The 15,183-nt window shown below is 60.1% G+C and overlaps 1 protein-coding gene across 1 annotated transcript; it reads right to left on the bottom strand.

Moving 5' to 3' along the window:
- Positions 1-141: 141 nt before the first annotated feature.
- TMEM179 (transmembrane protein 179) lies at positions 142-13,644 on the bottom strand. The gene is made up of 4 exons (XM_010376940.2): positions 13,327-13,644; positions 5,259-5,396; positions 3,028-3,106; positions 142-1,299 (listed from the first exon to the last, which is right to left on the bottom strand). The coding sequence occupies exons 1-4, from the start codon at positions 13,629-13,631 to the stop codon at positions 1,120-1,122; spliced, it is 702 nt and encodes a 233-aa protein (XP_010375242.1). The 5' UTR covers positions 13,632-13,644; the 3' UTR covers positions 142-1,119.
- Positions 13,645-15,183: the final 1,539 nt, after the last annotated feature.

The raw sequence follows: 15,183 nt of genomic DNA on the forward strand, positions 1-15,183 counted from the left end.
ACTCAGTCACACCCTCACATGCAGTCACACCCTCACATGCACACTCACAGTCACACCCTCACATGCAGTCACACCCTCACATGCAAAACGGTCACACCCTCACATACACTCAGTCACACCCACACATGCACACTCAGTCACACCCTAACATGCACACTCATGCACACCCACATCCTCCCATGCACACCCACATCCTCCCATGCACACTCAGTCACACCTTCCCATGTACAGTCACACCTACACTGTCACACCCACACATGCAGTCACACGTGCACATGCACACTCACAGTCACATCCTCTCATGCACTCACATATACAATCACACCCTCCCATGCACAAAGGCACTCACAGAATCACATCCTCCCATACACACCCACACACAGGCCCCTGCCATGGCTCCTGGCCCAATCCTCTCTGTGGTAAGTGTGCCCCCCAAATCCCCAACCAGATGATGCCCCTGACTCTGTGGAGCCCAGATTACCACCTCCCTGCCCCTCAGCCAAGCACAGACAGGACCCACACACAGTGAGGCGAACTCACAGACCTTAGAAGCCTCCCTGAGCCCGGCCGCGGGGTCTCCCAGGCCTATGGCACCCACCCAGGAGGGGGACTCAGCCGGGGAGGGGCCAACCCGGGGTCAGAGGCTGGAAGATGCTGTGAGCTCCTCCCCACACGTAGCCTCTGCCTGGATGGCAGAATTCATGCAGAATTCGTTCAGGGCTGAGTGACGTCTGGCCACCCCTGGGCCAGCTGGCATGAAGACAGCATCTGGCCAGGGTTGGGGGAGACCAGCTGGACGCCCTCCACCGAGGCTGGCCAGTCAGGTCCTACTGGGACAGCCATGGGGCCCTGTGCGAGGCCTGGAGGTGCCCCCCCACCCCCCGCCCCACACCCATAGTCTCTCTGCACCATCCTCATTAGGGAGCCAGCACCCACCCAGTCCACTGCTAGGCTCACAAGTGGGCACTGGGGTGCTCACCTCCCTACGCTCGAGGAGACACACGCAGGGCTGCATGTGGCCAGGGCCCAGGCAGAGCCCCCCAGCTGCTTCCCCAGGCAGGCCCATGCCCCCAAGCGCAGCCGGGAGGTCAGGGGCCAGCTCCCCTGCCCGCGCTGTGCCTAAATGATGGCGCTCTTCTCCTCGTGGAAGGAGGTGCGTGGGGACGGCCGGGCCAGCAGCAGCTCCTTCTCATGGATCAGGCTGTCCAGCAGGTCCTCCTGACGGTAGTTGTGGTACACCTTCAGGAAGGCCAGTGTGGTGATAGCCAGCCAGGCCAGCCATGAGGCCCAGAGGCCAAACTGCACAGAGGGCAGGGCAGGGTTAGAGGCCGTTGGGGGGTCTGCTGTCAGCGCACCCCCCTCCCACCAGCTCCTAGGCTCTGCTCTGCAGGGAAAGGAGGGGACTCAGAGGAAGGAGGAGGCTGAGGACATGGGGCAGGGCCGGATCCTGAAGACCCTGCCCAAGATCAAGCTTCTGAGTTCTTTCCTGCAGCCAGCATCGTTTTCCAGCACCTGCGCCCCTCCCGGAACCCACTCTGGAGCAAAAGCCCTGGGCACTCAGACCCACCCCAACTCCAGGCCAGCCAGAGGCCCTGGGGAGGGGCAGTGGCCAGTGGCGAGCGCTTTCTCCTCCAGCAGCTCGGGCCTGTGGGCTCTAAGGAGGGCGGGTAAAAGCGGAGGCTCCTTCAACCACCAGAATAAATTGACCTTTAGCCGCTGTTTCCAAACAGGTGAAGGAGAAACAATTTAATCAGAACCAGGCCTGAGCCACATTAAGCTGATTCTCATTTGAGCGTGTTTGTCATCAGACTGCACTCACACCTTAATCCAATTGGCACAAATTAGGCCTGAGGCCTCTTCCACTCACTAAATTTGCACGAAAGTGTCTTTGACAGATCCAGTTCATCTCGGCAAAGAACACTCAGACTCACCCACGGCCAGCACCCTTGGAGGGTTCCGGCCAGGAGAAGCGTCCTCAGGCCAGCCACAGCCAGCACCCTTGGAGGGTTCCGGCCAGGAGAAGCGTCCTCAGGCCATGGCCAGCACCCTTGGAGCATTCAGGCCAGGAGAAGCATCCTCAGGCCACGGCCAGCACCCTTGGAGGGTTCCTGGCCAGGAGAAGCGTCCTCAGCCAGCCACAGCCAGCAAGAGCCTTCAGAGGCCAGTCTGGGGTCCGGAATTGGATCTGAAGCTGGCGGGCCCTGATCAGTACTGGCAGGAGCCAGGTGTCTGGTCTCAGCCACCCCCACCCGGCACCCCTCCTCTGCGTCATCTCTGGGGCACACCTGCAGACTTCAAGGAGCAAACTCAATTCCAGGGTTCCCCCTCCGGCCCTCACAGACCACTGATGTGTCCCCACAGGTCTGCATTTCAGCAAATAGGGTCCCTCAGAGTGGGGGCCACCATGGTCCCCCACCAAGTCTCCTAGGGGGCGGGGGACGCAGCTTATACAAGGGTAGGGTGGCAAATCTGAATTCCCAAGTGGGATCCCCTGCATCCTTCCTTGGACTCCGTGTCAGCGTGCCCCTGGCTAGGGGATGTCCTTGGACTCCGTGTCAGCGTCCCCCTGGCTAGGGGACGTCCTTGGACTCCGTGTCAGCAACCCTCTGGCTAGGGGACGTCCCTAAGCCTCCAGCACTGACCTGAACAGGCTCACCTCACGCTAGCACCAAAGTCCAAGGCCCTTGTCCCTGCACTGGACCCCCAGGATCTGATGCCTGGTTTCGTTTCTGACACCACCTCCTCCAACACTTCTCACTCCAGACTCCAGGGCCTTGCCACTTCCTGATTCTAACCCACTGTGGCCATCTCCTCCCCAAACCCACCTACAAAAGCCCAGCCCTCCCCCACCTGCAGGAAGCCTTCCCGAGTGCTCCCACTGCCTGGTCCCGTTGCTAACCACCTTATCTACACAGGAGCCTGCCTCCTCCTCTGGATGGGGGAGAGCCCAGCGAGTGTCCAGCAGTAAATGCCCCCCTCCCAGCATTCCCAGCATTGCAAGCCTCCCTTCCTGCCCAGAGCCCCTACCTGGGCAATTGCAAACTGATCGTAGAAGGCGGAGTTGTCCACACCTAGCTCCAAGTCGATGTCCTGAAGCTCTTCACAGCTAAAACAGCAGGACGTAGGGTGGAAGGTGACCACCAGGACAGCCAGTGCAGGACATGGCTGAGCCGCTGGCCAGAGAGGCACGAACTTTGCCCTACAATGGTTGGGGGCAGCAGGGAGTCTCTGAGGACACCACGGGGGATCGGCCTCGAGGCCTCCTCCGTGGAGCAGTACAGTCTTCGGGAAAGGAAACCTCCAGACCCCTCCCCATCCTGGTCCTGGACAGCCAGAAGATGCCAGCCCGACCCCTGCTCTCCCAGACCCTCTAACCCCATCCCCCACACTCTGAGAGTCATGGGGTCTCAGAGGCCAGGCCCCTCCCCATCCTGGCCCTGGACGGCTGGAAGACACCAGCTCAGCCTCTGCTCTCCCGGACCCTCTGCCCCTATGCTCCAAACTCTGAGGGTCCCAGGGTCTCAGAGACAGGAGATGCAGGGCTGCCTCAGCCACACAGAGATGGAGGTGGCGTCCCCACCAACGCTGCCCAGAGGCTCTGCCCCCTTAACGGAGGTATCTGTGGAGGCAGTGGGCGTCAGAGGGCCCGGGAGTGATCCAGGCCTGGGCTCCCGGTGTCCTGCACCCCCAACATAAAACATAAAGCCAGGACACATTGACAGGAGTAGGGTGCCAGAGACAGGGAGCCCAGCAGCCCCTGCACTCCCTGGAGGGGCTGAAGGGCTGGAAACGGTGTCCGTGAGGCCAAGGAAACTTTGCCTGTGTACCAGGGGTTGCCCACGCTCTCGGGAAACAAGTGGCCAGAGCCAGCAGGCGGAGCTAGGACAGTGCAGGATGGGGCACAGGACACAGCTCAGCACAGGAGGCCCTGCAGGGCCACACGCCCAGGTGCTCACACTTTCCTCTGGTTTGTGCCCCAGGTACCCCAGAGTGGAGGCACGGAACAGACAGGCAGGGAGCCCCTGGGCTCTGCTGCCATCTATTGCAGATGCTGGGGTTTCAGGTCTCGGTTTGCTTAAAGGAAGAACGTGGAAACTCTGGAGGGTTCCTGTCTTCCAGGGTTTTGGCCTGGGGCACTGGATGGTGCCCCTCAGGGCTGGGCATCCCACTGTTGGGGGCAGGCAGTCACCGTGCTCCACTCTGGGGGCCCCCACAAGCCAAATGATGCCCCTGCTAAGATCCCAGAGGGACCACCATGGCTCAAAGGCCTTCATCCCCAACCCGCCTGGGAGCTGGCCCTCACCCTACCAGAAGCTTTCTCTGCTCCTGTTCTTCACCATCCCTGTCCCCTCCACCATCTTCCAAATCCCACACCCTGGGGACCAAAGCCCTGAGCCTAATGCTCTCCCTGGGCTCTCGCATGCAGCCAGCACAGGACAGAAGCCCAAGGGTCTCCAGCTGTGTGGTCACATCGAGCTTCCCAGGACCTGGGGCCATGCTGCATGGGATCTGTCACGCAAGCCCTGGTGGCAAGGATGGGGCAGCCGGAGTCTCTGACCACCTGGAGCTACCCCCAGCCATATTCAGCCCTAGGGATGATCGCTCGTGTGTGACGTGTGATGCTCCCGGCTCCTAGAGTGGGAAGGTGTCAGTGCTGTGGGGCAGGTCTCAGGAAAGGGGCTGTCCAGGTATACAGAGGCAGGTATACAGAGGCAGGTATACAGAGGCAGGTATACAGAGGCAGGCACACAGAGGGAGGTATACAGAGGCAGGTATACAGAGGCAGGTATACAGAGGCAGGCACACAGAGGCAGGTATACAGAGGCAGGCACACAGAGGCAGGTATACAGAGGCAGGTATACAGAGGCAGGTATACAGAGGCAGGCACACAGAGGCAGGTATACAGAGGCAGGTACACAGAGGCAGGTATAGAGAGGCAGGTATACAGAGGCAGGTACACAGAGGCAGGTACACAGAGGCAGGCACACAGAGGCAGGTATAGAGAGGCAGGTACACAGAGGCAGGTATACAGAGGCAGGCACACAGAGGCAGGCACACAGAGGCAGGTACACAGAGGCAGGTACACAGAGGCAGGCACACAGAGGCAGGTATACAGAGGCAGGGGCACAGCGGGACCAGGGACTGCAGACTCAGGATGGGCGTCATGACGGAAGATCACCCAGAGCAGGGCAGGGTGTCAAGGGATTTTCAGGGGAGGTGGGCCGAGGCTGAGGCCGAGGCAGGTGGGGCAGGCGCACCTGTGGGCTACAGCGCCCTTCTCGGTGATGGTGTCACACCACATGGTGAAGCCCACACTCACGATGGTGCTGGCAATGAAGACCAGGAAGACCACGAAGACGCTGACCAGGAGGTTCAGGAAGGCGGAGAAGAAGGAGCTGCAGCCAGAGACAGGAGGGGCAGGCTCACTGGACGCCACCTCCCGGGAGACCCCCACCAAGCTGCAGCCAGAGACAGGGGGGCAGGCTCACTGGACGCCACCTCCCGGGAGACCCCCACCAAGCTGCAGCCAGAGACAGGGGGGCAGGCTCACTGGACGCCACCTCCCGGGAGACCCCCACCAAGCTGCAGCCAGAGACAGGGGGGCAGGCTCACTGGATGCCACCTCCCGGGAGACCCCCACCAAGCTGCAGCCAGAGACAGGGGGGCAGGCTCACTGGACGCAACCTCCCGGGAGACCCCCACCAAGCTGCAGCCAGAGACAGGAGGGGCAGGCTCACTGGACGCCACCTCCCGGGAGACCCCCACCAAGCTGCAGCCAGAGACAGGAGGGGCAGGCTCACTGGACGCCACCTCCCGGGAGACCCCCACCAAGCTGCAGCCAGAGACAGGAGGGGCAGGCTCACTGGATACCACCACCCAGGAGACCCCCGCCCCCAGGCTGCAGCCAGAAACAGGAGGCCACCTCCCGGGCGACCCCCACCAGCAGCACCCCCAGACCCTCAGGATTCCTGGGTTGGGCCCTGTGGGGCCTCGAGGGGTTGCTCCCCATTCCTGCAGTCCCTTGGGCAACTCCACGTGCCCGCCCTGGGCTGCAGGTCACACCTTCCCAAAGACCCAGGACCTGGAACCCTGGTCCCCATCATTTCATAAAAGAGGTTGCACCCAGGGTGGAAATGAATGACACCCTTCCAAAGCCGCCCACCCAGTCACCAGCAGCTCTGGCCCAGGTGCTTGTGTCCTCCCAGATCCTTATGTTACAGTCTGCTGGGGGGTTAGAAAGTGGGGTCTTTGGGAGGAGAGGAGGTCATGAGGGTGAAGCCTCACGAATGAAATGAGTGCCCTCCTAGAAGAAACCCCGCCGAGCTCCCAGCAGATAAGGACACAGCAAGAGGAACGGGCCCTCAGCAGGCATCGAACCTGGATCGCAGCCTGGATCCCAGACCTCCAGGCTCCAGAAGTGTGAGCAGTAAATGCCTGTTGTTTACAAGCCCCCAGCCTGTGGTGCTGAGAGCATCCATTCACCTGCAGGTCATCAGCGCGTGGCCTGGACCCCTGGTAGGACTTGCTTGATGGGCTGACTCTGGTTTATCCATTTAAACTTAAAAGGCCGGGCTGTGATTGGGCCCATCTGACCAGGGCCAGAGCATGGGGAGCACAGGAGGCGGGGTCATGAGGAAGGAGCTCGCTTAGGGCTGGGCCACACTGCCCCGGTCTGAGGCCTCTGCCAGGGCGCACACGGCCATGGCTTTCAGAGGAGGCTCATGTTTCCTCTTCTGAGGATACCGGGCATGTGGTCGGGACACCCACCCCACCCGGGCCTCCTGCCTGGCATGCAAACGTCCACCATCTCTGAATTGCTCCAACAAGACTCAAAGTCCTTCGAATGGGCCTGGCGTGGGCTCAGCCTGGAATGCACACGGAGGCTCGTGGGGTAGGGATAGGGACTGTCCCTCCAGTGGGAGCCCCGAGGGGGACTTCCTCCCAGGCAGACATCAGCACGAGCAGCATGGCTGAGCAGGGGCTGCTCCCGCCTCTCACCTACGAGCAGGCTGGATGTTTGCCTGCGTGCTGTCAGCACGCTGGATCTAAGGTAGGTGACCCACGACACCGCTTCACAGTGATCATTGGATAAACAAGGTCTCCCTGGAATCTCAGCCAAGAAAACATCAACGCCACCATCATCCGAAGCCGGCAGCTGCTGATGAGGCAACGTGGAGGCCAGCGCGCTGCCTGTTCATTCATTCATTCATTCAGCAGGCACTTTCTGAGTACCCGCTTGCCCTGTGCTGGGCACAGAGGGCAGAGTGATACAAAAGACGAAGTCCTGGCCCCGGGAGGTGCCCCAGCCAACATGCTGAGGATAAACCCAGGCCACAGCATCCAACTCAGAGCAGGTGGCACCAGGCTACTTTGTAACACCTGGTGCCTCCAAGGAACCCGTCCACTGGCTCCAGCCCAGCCCCAGCCACACTGTTTTGGTGATCGCTGGGCTGACAGCAGAACCACCCCCCAGGAACGGGAGGGCTTGAGCCACCCCAAGGGGTCCCAGACAAGGGGAGAGGACACAGGTACACTCTTAAAGCCATGAGCTGTGATCCCAACAACCACACCAAAGAGGGCAGGACCAGCAGGACTCATACACCTAGGCGTGGGGGGTGATCGAGCCTCTGCCCAGGCCTCACGGTCAAAGATGGCTGGAGGGTGGGTACCGTGTGCCAGTAGATAAGCCACAACCCCCATCGCAGCGCCACATCCAAAGCTCTCTGATGACAGAAAGAGCAGTGGCAAAAGTTTGCCAGGATGGGTGCGGGGTCATTCTCGGTCCCTCTCTGGCCCAGTGTGCTGTGAGTCTCAGAGCTGTCATACATGGGACTGGCTCCATCAGCCCAGTCCAAGCCTGAATCACCGTGTACCAGTGTCTCCCGCCTGCTCTTCGCAGTGCGTCTCCTTCTCCATTCTCTGTCTGGAGGCTGAAAGGTGAGGACCATGGCAATGACCCCGTGCCCTCTGGCTTCCGGCTGGGTTTAGGCAATGGGGTGGGAGGGTGGGGAAGCAAGGTGGGAATTTGCTAACAGGTCCCTCCACTGAAAGTCACTGCTGCTCTCCAGGTGACCCACCCGTCCAGGTCCCATTAGCCAGGAATGGGGACAGCACCACCTCCACTGACTGCAGGAACCCCACAACTTCATCTCTTGTCACCCAGCCCTCCTTCAATTACCCTTCCTCGGGTGAGCCATCTGCTGTTGCTGGGACCCTGAGAACACAGTTCTGAACCCCAAAATCCATCTGGCCTGGGGGTGAAAATGAGGGGCCAGGGGCCTATAGTCACAGAGCGGGCCACAGTAAGCCCACTCCACCTCTGCAGCCTTGGACCAGCTGCTCCACCGCAGCCAAGGAGGAGGTGGTGATGAGGCATGGCCAGGGTCAGCTCCACAGCCAGAGGCAAGGAAGCTGCTTGGCATCAAACCCAGCCCGCTGGATGGTGCTGGAGTGGGGGCAGAGGACAGTCCCTAGCCAGGCTCCCGCAGGGCACATCCGCCCTCCACCCGCCGGACAGCCTTCCTGCGGTCCTCCCAGGGACCTGGTCCGGCAGGGGCACCCTCCGGCACCTGGCATTCCTAGACTTCCCTGACAGGCCATCCCAGAGACCTCCCTGGAGGGCCAGGCTGACCACAGTGCAGACAGTGAGGTCGGGCTAGGGCCTGTTACCCAGTGCCACATCCCAATCCCCCTCGGGAGGGTGGGGCAGCACCCTCCACATCTATAGTATACCAAATTCTAGACAGGCACGTGCACGGCCTAAGCTTCCCTGAGTGGCCGGGCTCCCTAAGGACAAGGTCTCCCTGAAAGACCCCAGTGCTTGCAAATACCTGGCCCAGCGCACCTGAGATACGGCAGAGGCTCTGGGCCCAGGTGACCCACTGTCCCCTTCCCACTGCTGAGCACGGGCCACAACACAACCTCCAACAGACAGAAAAGCCAATTATCTGGAGACTTCAGACATCCAGCCACATCCCTATGAAATGGGCCCGATTTTGGAGTCTTCTCCCATGACCAGATGGAGGAGTTCCCCACGAGATAGGGAAGGGACGCCAGGCTGGGGCCGCTGCCGGCTGACAGCCTCGGTCTGCTCCTCTCATTCCTTTCTGCTCGGTTTCCAGGGATCCTGCCCGGGCTCTCCAGGTTGTTGAAGAATTGGATGTGTCCAGAGCCTCCTCAGATCCAGCTCCCCAGAGGTCACAGGGCCACCCAGCCCCTCCCTCACCAAGGCCAGGCCAGGACAGTGGTCAGGAACAGGAGCCCAGCACACACAGGGTTAACCCTCTCTCTTCACTGCCGCTCAGGGTGCGCTGCCAGGATGTGCCATCTCCATGGCGACCACTGTCCTGGAAAGCCCAGCAATGTGAAGGCTCAGCCAGGCAGGCAGATGAGTGCCCCTCTGGCCTGCCAACCACAAACTGCTGCCAGCCCACATCCTCAATGCTCCCTCTCAGCACAGCTGCCCCAGGCCCATGGCTGCCTCAGCAAACCCTTCTGCCCCGAACTGGCAAGCCCCCCTGAAGCACAGGTGCCGCTCCACCCATTCATTCATTCAACCAGCAGCCAATAAGGCAGCATCAAGATGACACCACTCTGCAAAAAGCTACCTCCAGACTCTAATTCTCACACTTCTGGGCACGAGCTCTCAGGGCCTGGACTCCGCACGAAAGACACCTCCGTAGGAAGAAGAAGCTGGCACCTGAGACATGGCCTCTGCTCCACAAGCTCTGGACCTGCCATGTGACCCTCAAACAGACCTCAAACAGGCCCTGCGCTCCCACTGGTGGGAGGGCAGCTGAGTGGCCCCTGAAGGTGGAGTCCACTTGAGAGGATTAGAGCGTGTGCCGTCCTAACCAGGCCCAGCCCTCTAGCGGCCAGAGTCTGATGGGGTCAGCGGGCTCCTCCATGGGCTGGATGTCCAGTGGCCGTTGATGGCCCTGAGAGCCTTTTTCCACCACAGGAGCTCCCTATAAAGGCCTGTCTCAGCCCCTTGACTGGTCCTGAGTCCCCTTTACCGACCTGGACTTGCTCGCCTAGTCTATGTAGCTGGAGCAACAACTGAGTTGGAATTGGCCACTCTGTCACTGGGCCCTGCAGACCCAATCTTCCCAGGCGTCCAGAATTTCCTGACATGGCAAGTCTGAAGGGTGGACCTGTTGGCCAGACAACTGAGTCTGCACAGGTATCAGGGCCAGGTGAGTGACCACAAGGCAGCAGGCCTCAGGACCCAGGCATCTTTCTGTCAGTCATTCAACAAACTTTATCTGGTGACTCCTATGCACCATCCCCTGTGCTCAGCCCTAAGGACACAGAGATGAATAAGGTGCATGCCTGCCTTGGTTTCACCCAGCCGTAGGTCCCCTAGGGTGGGAACCTATGGCCTGAGATGGCTCTTGAGAGCGTTAACCTACGCCTACAACCAGAACTCAATGGAGGGCTGACACTTTGGACAGATGTCATCGCACAAGCTGTCTGCCAATGGACTGTGCAGTGCATGAGGTGGGGGACAGGTGGCCACATGACCACATGACCTGAGCCACTAATTCCTGATAGCCAAGAAGGACACGGGCACCACATGTCCCTGGAAAAGAGCCGGCTGGGCAGAGGTCAGTGGTGGGAGGATTAGTGAACCCCTGAACTGAAGCAAAGGGGCTGAACCTGAAATGCTCCACCACAGGCCCCCTCCCTGAGAGCAGGAGTTGCCCGGGTCTGACCTCCAGTGGGGTCAAGGCCATGGTGAGCCTCCACAATGTAGACCCCCTCAACAACCCTAACCCTCACCCTAACCCCCACAGGCCCTGAGCACACCAGGTCATCCAAGGCTTCCTAAATCCCATATGGGCCGGTCAGCAGGGCTGCGGCAGAGGCCGCACAGTCGGCCTGCATCCCAGTCGGCTCCACCCCGTGGGAGGATGGAATGCCACAAAGAGTGCTGGGAAGGCCTGAAGACTCCCCAGGAACCTGTCTTCTGCCTTTGGAAGGAGATGGTGCCGGCAGTTTGCCAGGGCTGACAGACAGACACCTTCCGTGAGACAGCGAGAAGCAGAGCTGCTGTTATGGCATCCCTGGGTCTGCTGCCCAGTGTGAGCAAAATAGACCACGCCCTGTGCGACCTGGACCTGGACTCCCGTCTTGCAAGCTCTGGGGCTCTTTTCTCCCCTCTCCCTGTCCCCCGCCTCTGGTGGAGCCCCCTAGGAAATCTCACATCACTCCGACCACATGGCCGGGGCCTATCTAGACAGCCACCCCCTCTCAGCCCCAGTTGGACCACAGGCACCCTGATGGACACCCAGGAGCCAGGGAAGATGCGCATGAGCAATGAACCAACTGTGGCCCCACCTGGCCTGCTGCTTCACTCTCAGCTTCCGAGACTAAAGGGCCTCAAGCCTTGGGAAGCTGACCCTACTCGCTGGCTGTCCCACTCCCTCTTCACGCCATGTCTCATTCAGGGAGACTTCCACCTGCCTGCCCTGCACACACAGCACACACTGGGTAACTCTCGGGTCTGGCAACATGGGTGCAGATGATGTCCCAAGCCTCTTCTTGGGACACCAGCCCTGGAGTGGGCTGAAGGGAGGAGGACGGCTGCAGACGGACAGGACACCACCCTGCGCCTCGCCTGACCCCACCTTGAGCAGGGCTGCAGTCACACAATTTGGGTCCATGCCCCCACAGTACCTGGGTCCTCCCAGGCTGACAGCCAGCTTGCTACTGACGGCCACCCAGAACCTTAGTGTCGTGGGTTGAATGGCGTCCCCCAAAAGTTATGCCCAAGTCCCACCCCTGGTACCCGTGATTGTGACTTTATTTGGAAATAGCATCTTTGCAGGTGTAATTAAGCTCTGGATTCAGGATAAGATCTCCCTGAGTTTAGAGTGGGCCCTGAATCCAGTGACTGGTGTCCCTGTAAAAAGAGGGAGGACAGAGAAGCAGAGAGAAGATGCCCTGTGTGGACAGAGGCAGCGGGTGGTGGGACAAGTGGGTTTAAGTCCAGTTGGTGGAACTCTGCTGCAGCAGCCCCAGGGCGCTCCTACCCACAGGCGCTGGAATTCTCACCCCTCCTCCAGATTTTACAGCCCCACTCGGCATAGCCCTGGCTCCCTCCCTTCTCCCTGGATCCCCTCTTCTTCCCCTCTCTGGCCCCTCTCTCAGCCAAAACCAAGCGGTGGGCTCACAGGGGGTGGGCAACAGGAGGGCCTCCCCACTCCTGCCACCCGCACCCCTCTGAGTCCTTCTCATCTCCCACGTGCCGGCAGGGAGTGAAAACCTACAACAAAGGATGGGGGTGGGGGCAGAGTTTGGGAGGGGCCTGGGTTTCATGAGTGCTCTCCCCGAACCTCTGCAGGATCTCGGGCTGCTCCTGGGCACAGCAGGCCTCCGCCAGGGGAGTGGGAGGGCCCACAGAGGACAGCCACATAAGGGGGTGGGTGGGCGCACAGAGGGGGCGGGTGGGAGCACAGAGGGGGCGGGTGGACGCACAGGGGGTGGGTGGGCACACGGGGGGGCGGGTGGGAGCGCAGAGGGGGCGGGTGGCCGCACAGAGGGAGTCGGAGGGTTCACAGAGAGCACCTGCAGAGGGAGTGGGTGAGCCCGCAAAGGGCCCCTACAGAGGCAGTGGGTGGGCCCCCAGAGGGCCCCCAGGGCGCCACTGGCTAAGGGTGCCACTGCACCCCAGGTGAACCAGGTTGTATAGGCTCCAGTATCCAGTATCCTGCCGGAGCAGGAAAGAGAAAGAGGAAAATGGAGGCCAGGATGAGGAAGGCGCTGAGCCCACAAGGCACAGCCCTCACCCTGCCGTCTCTCTCCATGAACCAAGGCCTGAGCTCGAGGTGTGCCTGGGTGGCTCCCCTCCAGACAGCCGTCTGCCGTCCCTTCCCTGGGGCGATGGTGCCGGGTGGGGCTCCCCAGTACGTCTTGTCACTGGGACCTGGAGAGCCCAGCGCAAGCCCTAGACCCGGCTGGGAGCTGTCGCCCGTCCTGGTGAGTGTGGCCCGGCTAAGCCCGCCCAGGAAGGTCCAGGCCTGCTCGGTGATGACGGTGCAACATCTGCAACCCAAGTGGGCAGATGTCCGGAAGCGGGAGGTGATGCGCACTTGGGGAAGGGAGGCACTGGCCTTGTATGCAGGACCAGTGGTCGTCATGGTCCCTAGATGTGTGTGTAGACAAAGGGCGGTCTGCTTGGAGGGGGTGAGGGCCGATTGTTGACATTTGCGGGCCTCGGAGCTACCGGAGAGACGGAGGGACTCGCGCGCCTCCCTGGGGAGGCGGGTCTGGGGGCGCTGTGGGCATGGAAGGGGCGCCGCGCCGGGAGCGGCCCCCACTTACCCCTCGTGTCCCTTGCAGAGGAAGAAGAGCGTGCGCCAGGCGTGCGCGGCGGCCAGCAGCAGAGACAGGAGGCTGGCGAGCAGGCTGAAGCGGCAGGCGGCCGGTGGGCCCCACTCCTGCACCGTGAAGCGCTCGCGCTCCTGCACCGTGAGGTTGGCGCTCAGCCACATGCCCTCGGTGAAGAGCAGGCAGCGGCCGCGGAAGTCGTGGCCGTTCTCGGACAGCGGGACCACCACCACGAAGCTGAACAGGAAGGCCAAGAAGTAGCAGGCGCACTGCGCGAAAAGGAAATTGTTGAGCGCCATGGCCGGCCCGGGCGAGAGCGGCGGCTGGGAGGCCGCGGGAGGCTGCGCCGGGCGGGGAGCCCGCGGGAGGCTGCGCAGTGGCGGCGCCGGCGGGTCCCGCGCGCCCCTCCCGGGACGCGTGCGCATCGGCCGAGCGCGGGAAGCGCCTGCGGTCAGCACCGCGGACAGCTCCTGGTGCGCGCGGGCTAGGAGCGCGGGGTCCAGAGGCTGGTCCCGGCCAAGCCGGAGAAGGGCGGCCTGCGGGAGATGCAGGAATTTTACCAGGTCGGCCTGGGGAGACCGACCCTGTGCCTCTAAAGACTGCGGGAGCCACCTGTACGGACCTCACACAGGCCGACTCTGGATTCCCAGTTCCTCATCAGCTCGAAAGAAAGGAGGCCAGGAGAGAGAGGGCGGGGATGTTGGAGGACACCCCCAAGTGAGGTGTAGGAGTGCGGTTTGCAGTCCAGGCTGAAGTAATTCCTTTGCGGGGGTCCTGGAATGCAACGTATGGGGGGAGGGGCCAGATCGTGGAGGAGTCGGGGTCCGTGGGACTGGGACAGAGGTCATCCTCGAAGAGAAGGGGAGGGTGAGGCCGGGTGTGGGCAGGAGGGGGTGGGCCGTGAGCTTCTGCAGCGCCAGCCCTCCGCGGGGACGTGTGTTACACTGCCTGACACGGTCAGGACCCTGGAGCTGCATTTGTAAGATAAATAATGGGTGCCCCGAGCGCCTCATTAAGACATCTTTGCTGAGATGGAAACCGCTGATGCATTAATTAATAGAATTAATGCCTTTTCTAGTTGCCTTTAAAACTAAGTCACCTTTAGTCCAATTTCCCAAGTGAGGAAGCCCTAACATTGCTCCTCCTGGTTTAAAGTTACATCAGCATTTTTGCTGCAAGCACTAAAAAATCTTTTTGTTTTATTGACTAAGTAGTATATGCTCATTTCTTAAGTCAAGTAATAGAGATATGTATACAATAAAATAGAAAGCCTTCTCCTCATCCCCCTTCCCTACCCCATCACACTACCAGGGGTGACCACTTTAATAGCCTGACATCTATTTTTCTAGACATTTTGCTAAGCACATAAGCACACACACACACACACACACACACAATTAACAAATATGCTTCATACTATACATAGTTTTTGAAGGCTGAATATTTTATTCAACAAAATGTCAACGAGATTATTCCCTGCCTACACATACACCTATTTCGTTGTTTTTAATAACTGCATAACTCCATTATAATGATGATTCCACAATTTGCATAACTATTCCTCTTAAGGTGGATGTTTTGTGTCTCCAGTTTTTCCTGTCTCAAATGCTGTCATGTGAACATCGTTGTACACATATGTTTGTGAGCTTGCACAGGCATTTTTATAAGAGAAATTCTTAGAAGAGGAATTGCTGGGTAATGGGGTATGCACATTTAAAATGTTGACAAAAATTGCCAAACTGGCTTTAAAAATGTTGTTCAAATTTACCCTCACATCTGGGTTGTAGACCCCTCCCCCTCCATGGCTGAGAAACAGCAGTTGTATTCAAATCCTGCCAGTTTTCACAGAAT

This window comes from Rhinopithecus roxellana, chromosome 5 (genome assembly GCF_007565055.1).
Source record: "Rhinopithecus roxellana isolate Shanxi Qingling chromosome 5, ASM756505v1, whole genome shotgun sequence".
Classification (NCBI taxonomy): domain Eukaryota; kingdom Metazoa; phylum Chordata; class Mammalia; order Primates; family Cercopithecidae; genus Rhinopithecus; species Rhinopithecus roxellana.

Coding starts and splice junctions, on each gene's coding strand:
- TMEM179 (XM_010376940.2), bottom strand. CDS start 13,631: ATGGCGCTCAACAATTTCCTTTTCGCGCAGTGCGCCTGCTACTTCTTG. Junction 5,397..13,326: donor CTCTGCAAGGGACACGAGGG/GTAAGTGGGGGC, acceptor CTCTGGCTGCAG/CTCCTTCTTCTCCGCCTTCC. Junction 3,107..5,258: donor AAGGGCGCTGTAGCCCACAG/GTGCGCCTGCCC, acceptor CTGCTGTTTTAG/CTGTGAAGAGCTTCAGGACA.